General features: G+C 44.1%; 1 protein-coding gene across 1 annotated transcript; it reads right to left on the bottom strand.

Moving 5' to 3' along the window:
* Window positions 1-660: 660 nt before the first annotated feature.
* On the bottom strand, window positions 661-5561 carry LOC125521307. The gene is made up of 8 exons (XM_048686360.1): window positions 5048-5561; window positions 4818-4940; window positions 4132-4215; window positions 3682-3903; window positions 3074-3251; window positions 2769-2988; window positions 2567-2688; window positions 661-1199 (listed from the first exon to the last, which is right to left on the bottom strand). Exons 1-8 carry the CDS (start codon window positions 5293-5295, stop codon window positions 936-938), a joined length of 1461 nt encoding a protein of 486 aa, XP_048542317.1. The 5' UTR covers window positions 5296-5561; the 3' UTR covers window positions 661-935.
* Window positions 5562-7781: the final 2220 nt, after the last annotated feature.

Here is a 7781-nt window from a genome sequence, read left to right on the forward strand (position 1 = left end):
TAACGGTTGGCTGTCAAAAGCTACCGCCACGGACCTTGGCGGTATCCAAAAGGATTAAATTCCGGAAAAAAATGTAACCGGGTCAGATCTAGCTAAAGTACACAAAATGGGTTAAAACATGAAATTTAGCCGGATCTTGCCGGGCTGCCAGTTCTAGCCAACAACGGTGATGCTTGCAGACCGATGGCGTTGAAGATTTCATGGTAGGATGCTGCGTCGACCACAGTGGTATGCAAGGAAAGGAGATAAAAGAGTACGCTGAGCACCCGTACGAGAGGGGCAGGCGGGAGATAAGTGGAGAAGTGTGACAAATCCACCTACCGCTGGTGTGCATGTTTGACCTCTTTTTCCTATATGCTCCCTCCGTTGACCTCTTTTTAGTCTGTATATAAGATTTGATCAAAGTCAAGTGATGCAAAGTTTGACCAAATATATATCAAAAGATATCAACATCTACAATACTAAACCTATATGCTATGAAAATTGATATCATGATGCATATAGTAATACTGATTTCATATTATGAATGTTGATATTTTGTTTTATAAAGTTAGTAAAAGTTTATGAAGTTTGACTTTGACCAAATCTTATATGCAAACTAAAAAGAAACGGAGGGAGTACATGGTTAGACTATAAAATTTGACTTGGGCCAAGGCAAGGTAATTTGAGACGGATAGAGTAGACTGTAGTTCGATAGCAGAAGAATTTCAGTTCTTGTAGTACGTACATAACTAGTTTCAGCCAGACATTTCGGCGATTTCAGCCAAGGATTCTCATATGTGGTCATCTCTGCAGGTCTCTTGGGCCTTGAGCAAAAGCATGCTGAAGCGTGTCTGCTAAGGGGTGTGTTGAACATTCGCATTGCACAACCATCCGTACGTGCAGCAGAGAGAGAAAGAGACACCATCGACAGTAACCATGAATTGAGAAGCAACTCATTTTCGTCTAGCCGGTACTACATACTTGGCGCTCTTTGCATGGCCATGCCCTATGGTGCCCACCTCCGTAGCCTCATTCACTTCCTTTAACGCATTCTCCCCCTTGATAGCCTTAGCCAGCTTCGCCGCTTTCTCCTCCTTGATAGCCTCGGCCAGTTTCGCCGCTTTCTCCTTCTTGATATCCTCAGCCACTTCCTCGAACACTCGTCTCACCCTAGCTTCCTCCTTTTCCAGCCAAGCCTCATCATGCACGGTAATTAACTGCAAAATGGGGAGGAAATATGATATTAACAATAAGCAGCAAAACTTTAAAGTGTCACAATCAAATGGACAGGCTATCTCATCAAGGAATTCGACCCTGCACAATTGAAAATAAAATGATGCTTTCATAGTAGGTAAAACCGTGTCTTTAAATTGGCCTAAGATGTTTGTTTGCTGTTAGAAATCATTTTGTATATCCTATAAGAACAAGCTACAAATCTTTCTTGATACTAGGTATCTTGCTAGGTTTGCTTAAAACTGAGTTGCTCCATCATGATGCCATACTAATGTTGTTGGAAACTTAGTGGCTATAAACCATGTTTTGACAGGATACTTGTAAGGTTGGTTGATACTCAAAAGATCACCATTATAGGTATCTTGCTAGCTCTGTAAATTGTTGTATGGTCTCATTTTAATGAATCAAGGATTTAATCACTTTCTTAAGGAACAAAATAACTTAGGATGGCAATTATTGTTGGTTTGCCATCAAGAGGTCATTAATCCAATGTAACAGCTGGGTAGTCAGCGACTACACAGCAATTTGGAACATCGAAGACCACCACGTCTCCGTACCCCAGCGCTAAGAAACAGGTTCTGGAAACTGACCAAGACAGGCCCATCTATTATCTGGTTTGCCTGTGATTTGCCTGGCCCATATAGCAAAGGAAAGTACACACAGACGTCCAAATTATAACTTCAATAATCAGTGGATTCTCAAATCCCGTGATTACTCTTTCTACTACTACTTCTCTCTTTTTCACCTTCCCATGTAATCCCTAATGGCCAACGGGGCATAACGCCGGCATGGAGGAGCACATCATGCACGGATGCGCATGTTGCACGCCAAGCGTTGACGCCGCCCCGCCGCCCGGAATCACCACCGTGAGCACGGCCGCCTCCTCAGCCAGTCTCCTACTCTCTGCAGTAATGTACCTCTGGCGACCGGCGAGTGCACCAGGAGTCTAGCACGAGGTCCTTTTTCTTCCATTTGGATGTTATATCTTCTTCCTCTTCCAATTTTTTTCTCGTACTAAGAAATTAAGATCTTGTTTTTCATAGTAAGTAAAAGGCTTGTTTTGTCACTTCTTAGATCTTATGTTTGGTAATGACACCAATGATAAATTGATAAATTTGTCAAAGGGCTGCAACCAGAAATATGTGTAAAATGAAGTACAGTCTTTTATGTTCCTGTTTATTTTGTCCAAAAAATGATTCCATTTAAAAAGATTGACAACAAAAGGCTTGGATCCTGGCACCGCCACTGACTGAATATAAGGAAACATGCTAAGAAAATATCACGCAGTCCCCACAATACTCAATTAAACATAAGAAAAAGTTCGGCTTAGGAGGCTAGTAAATTATCATACCTCGTCACCCAAGGCTTTTGCATCTGCATGGGAACAACATCTAAAGATTGGCGTGGAGCGACCATGGTTGTATTTAGCATCAATGGGGTGCTTCATTTGATCTCCACACACAAGGCATTCACCTTTAAAAGGAGTGCAACAACAAATTTGAGGAATGAACACCGTAAAACTCAAAGCAAATAATAAAGTAAGTACAGAATACCATTGGCATCAGGTTCAACTGCGCAGATACAGGTGAGCACATACTCTTCATGTTCGCCTCTCATACAAGTGACTTCAGCAAAATACAGCTTCTTGCGGGGATCATCGGCTCCTTTAGTCTTTATGGTCATATTCAAATGTGAATATGACCTATAATCACAGTCTTTCCCGTCAAAACATGGTTTATATCTCACTATTTCTTCTAGTCGATATGCAAGATCCTAAAATTGAGTATGGACATGAATATGATGGCATTCGACCCATGCAAACAAGCACAAGAGAGACTGAGGGAGGGAGAGAGCATACCCCCAAAAGATCATTGTCCTCGTTGTACTTGTCCAGTAGAGCTTTAATAACTTCCTGTTTAGGGCGACGGGTCTTCATGGCAGCAAAGGCTGCTGCAGAATTTCTTCTTGTGCCATCATGAGGCCAGTATAAAGCATACCGCACAGACTTCTCCCTAGATGAAAGTCCATTCATGCACCTAGTTTACATATAGAGCGCTGTTAATGACAAAACTCATGGTAGTAATAAGCAACAAAAGGCAAAACAAAACTGAACTCACGACATGCTTACAAAACTAAGTTCTCAACGCATATCTTATGTGAAGAAATATCAACCTTTTGTTTAATAAGTGTGCCTGGCTATCGCCATCTTTATCATGTGGGTGCGGCGGCTATTAGCTACCCAATTGCACAAGTTAAGGGTCAAGTAAAAATAAATATACCTATAGCATAACATCTATATATATCTTCTGAATTTTAAGATCTGCTTACTATTTCAACTTTTTAACAGTAACAGAAAATATTCCCGTAACTCAAAAAATCTCCAAAACTTTAAAATTAATGTAGCCTCGTTATCTAAATGAGAACACACAGACTGAAACAAAAATCTAAGGAAGTTGATAGACTTACAAGTTATTTCGCTCAACAACATGATGTGAGTCAATAGCTTGTTGAGCTTCATGCAAACTCTGAAAGGGTCCACCGCGATCAGGATATGTATGAAAACGTCCCTCCTTATCAACTCTGACAAAATATTTAATAAGTAGACCAGTAGGCGTCAATGAAAAGACACATGAAGACAATGAGGGGGTAGTGTTGAGCTCCGATTCCAAGATATCTGGCACCTCGCACCTGAAATGGAACACAAAAAATTTGATTTCACAAGATGAGAAATATGAAAGAAAATGGGACAAAAACAAACTGCTAGTTCATGCATTACAGAATTAGTTCACCCGTGCCTACTATCAACAGTCCCTCCCCATGGAAAAGATCACAGGGAAACAACTCATGATTTCAACAAAGGAGAGAGAGAGAGAGAGAGAGAGAGAGAGAGAGAGAGAGAGCGAGGTTCATGCATACGATGGTGACTCTGGCAGAGAGGAAGAAGCAGCATTAGTGATGGATGATTCCACCAGTGTTGTACTGTCAAGCAACTCCTTAGGCCTGAAATAAAATAGAGGGACATTGTCGTGCACAAAAGAAAGTGTGGTTTAAAGAGAGTAAAGAAAGAAGAAAGTAAACGTGACTTCTATTAGATAGATGGGTTTGTCTAGGGCACATCTAGATGTGCACTAGTTATTGCACATCTAAATGACTCAATCAAATTAGAAAGGAACAGAAAAAGGACAAAAGAAAATGCTTGCATGAATCTTCACGTAAAATCAATGACATATGACTTAGATGTGAAATACTTAGGGCACATCTAGATGTGCTTTAGCAAAACTGTAGATATAAATAATCTTATCTACACCCATGTACATTGATGAAAGATGATAGCTAGCTATGCACAGTCTTATTATAAACCCATGTCTATTGATGAAAATGGTAGGTGGCTATGCACAGTTTTACAGTGAGGCGTGTATCTGATAAAGAATCTACTTTGGTCTATAATGTCTACTTTTTATTTGTAATCCATAAGTTGGTGTTGCATTGCTAATTGTGGATTATTTGCAGCAAAGTATTACATTGTGGTTTTTCTTTTTCATTCACACCATGTGATGATTTCAGCAGCACTGGCACAAAAAGCTCGGATAAAAAGCGCATACCTTTGAGCCAGCTGCAGTTTGTGGTCAGCATAGGCTTTGTTCAGCAGATCATCGACATATTGCGGGTTTGCAGTGGGCGTTTTTTGATCTTCCTCGGGGTGTTTGGACTCAGGGTCTGCGACCCTATTCAATTAAGTTTGGTCAGGACCATAGCCATAGCATTCAACAAAACAAGAGAAGATATGATATACACTGAGAAAAGACGGCAGTGCATAAAAGATGTCGCATACGGCGGTGGGGGATCGCGGATGAGGCCGGGGAAGAGTTCATTGCAGACATCTGCGACGGGTCGTGTCGGCCCACAATGGTCGGTGAAGAGAACTCCCTGCCTATCTTTGTAGACAGGGATTTGCTGGCCATTGGGGAGGCGAAAGTGGAACCAAGAGTGTCCCTGGTCGGAGCGGTGGCGCTCGAGCGGCATGCAAGGAAGGGAGGAGCGCTCTGGTCTGTCGTCGCCGCGGCGGCGTTCGCGCGGCATGGAAGGCGGCGGAGGAGGGGAGGAGCCCCTGGTTTGTCGTCGCAGCGGCGGGGTTCGCGCGGCATGGGAGGCGGCGGAGGAGGAGAGGAGCCCCCTGGTTTGTCGTCGCGGCGGCGGGATTCGCGCGGCATGGGAGGCGGCGGAGGAGGGGAGGAGCCCTCTGGCTCGTAGTGGCGTCGGCGGCGGCGGGCTCCGTGTGCCAGGGGGGGAGGTCCTAGGCTTGGAGATTTCCTGGGGAGGGGAGGGGAAAGGTGCGCGGTTGGGTGGACCGGTGAAATATCTTATTTTCCTTTTGATGAGTTTTTTTTAGACACTTCTTTTGATTTATTTTTTTGAGTCTTAGACACTTCTTTTGATGAGTGAATAAACGTTATTTTCTTTAGAAGGCCACTCGAGGCCTGTGGGCCGCATGGCAGCCCATCTTCATCTATAGGTCTCAAAAAAGACTTTGGGACCCCTAAAAAAAAGGAATTTGGGTTTATCAAAAAGAAAAAGGAATTTGGGAACCAACTAACTGGAGATTACCAACTGCGGGGATTTGGGCGTGCTAAAAAAATAGGAATTTGGGAGTGCTAAAAAAAGGAAATTGGGAGCGCGAAGCAATGTGATTCCTCTAGGAAGCGTTATTTGTGGATAAACTACATCACATCCTTCCTTACGACTTGTGCAATGAAGTATTGTAATCCTGCGTTTGTGGATAAAGCTCTTGATTTCCAAAAAAAATGCGGGGGACCTACTTTGTTGTCAAAAAGTACCCTCTCAATTAGGGTTTGCTATGCTCTGGCAGGGACTCACCTCGCCGACGTGAGATCTACCTTTTCCATAGCCATACCCACACGTACCAATCTATGCTGCGGCGAGGGGATTTAGGGAAGACGGGGGAGCTGCTCATCCAAGTGCTTTCCCTTCTTCCATGGCGGCGACGATCAGGGTCGCAAGCGATGGACGATGTCGATCTTGAGGAGATGCTCAAGAACATGGAGTTGATGGACGAGGAACTCGATGAAGTGGTGATACGTCTCCAACGTATCTATAATTGGTTTTAGGGATTTTAGAGTATTTATAGAGTTGGAGATAGGTCCAGACGTGCCTGTGGGGCCCACTACCAACCAGGGCACGAATGGGGCCTCTGGCGCGCCCTGGTGCCTAGTGGGCCCCACAACCATCTTCTGGCTTCTCCCGAAACTTCCGCGGTCTCTTATCACCAGAAAAAAATCTCCAAAAAGTTTTGTGGCATTTGGACTTTATTTGGTATTGATATTATGCAAAGTAAAAAAACAAGCAAAAATAGGAACCGGCACTTGGCACTAAATTAATAGGTTCGTTCCAAAAAATGAAATAAAGTTGCTTGTAAGTGTATATAAAACATCCAAGATTGATAATATAACAGCATTGAACAATCAAAAATTATAGATACGTTGGAGACGTATCGGCATCCCCAAGCTTAATTCTTGCTCGTCCTCGAGTAGGTAAATTATAAAAACAGATTTTTTTTATGTGTAATGTTGCCTAAAATATGTTGGGGAACGCAATAATTTCAAAAAAAATCCTATGCACACACAAGATCCATCTAGGTGATGCATAGCAACGAGAGGGGAGGGTGTTGTTCACGTACCCTTGTAGACCGAAAGCGGAAGCGTTATGACAATGCGGTTGATGTAGTCGTACGTCTTCACGATCCGACCGATCCTAGCACCGAAAGTATGGCACCTCCGCGATCTACACACGTTTAGCTCGGTGACATCCCACGAACTCTAGATCCAGCTGAGGTCGAGGAAGAGTTTCATCAGCACGACGGCGTGATGACGGTGATGATGAAGTTACCGACGCAGGGCTTCGCCTAAGCACTACAATGATATGACTGAGGTGGAAATCTGTGGAGGAGGGTGTAACGCCCCGAGACCGTTGTGCCAGGTGTCTCCCAGTTATTCGCTATTGCTGCCTTGTCATTTGCTTGCATGTTGCATTTCATCATGTCATCATGCGCATTTGCATCATGTTTCAAAACTTGCATTTGTCTGGGTCTTCCAGTTCTCTCCGTTGTCCGTACTGAGCTCAACCACACTTGCACGCGCCCGGGGCCCCTCCGGAATATTTTTTATAAGTGGTCGGAAAATGTTCTCGGAATGGGTTGAAAGTTGGCATGCGGTGTTGTTATGTTGTCAGTAGGCCGTCTGCCAAGTTTCATCGCATTCGAAGTCTGTTTGACGCCCCGACGGATAACTATAGCGGGAATAGTAGTCGGTCTATCGTCGGACGTTTTCGGGATCCGGAAACACGTGCTGGGCTGCCCATCTTCCTCTCTTCCCAGCCCACTAGTCCACTTGCACAGTCCACATAGCCCACCTACTTCTCCCCTCCGCTCCGGACCGTCGGATCGAGATCCGGTGCCCGAAAACGGAGGAAAACCCCTCCTAATCCCTCCTAACCCTAGCCCCTTCCCTATATATAGACCCCTCCTGCCATTTTGGGCAACCTAGCTCCTC

Source organism: Triticum urartu, chromosome 7 (assembly GCF_003073215.2).
Source record: "Triticum urartu cultivar G1812 chromosome 7, Tu2.1, whole genome shotgun sequence".
Taxonomy (NCBI): domain Eukaryota; kingdom Viridiplantae; phylum Streptophyta; class Magnoliopsida; order Poales; family Poaceae; genus Triticum; species Triticum urartu.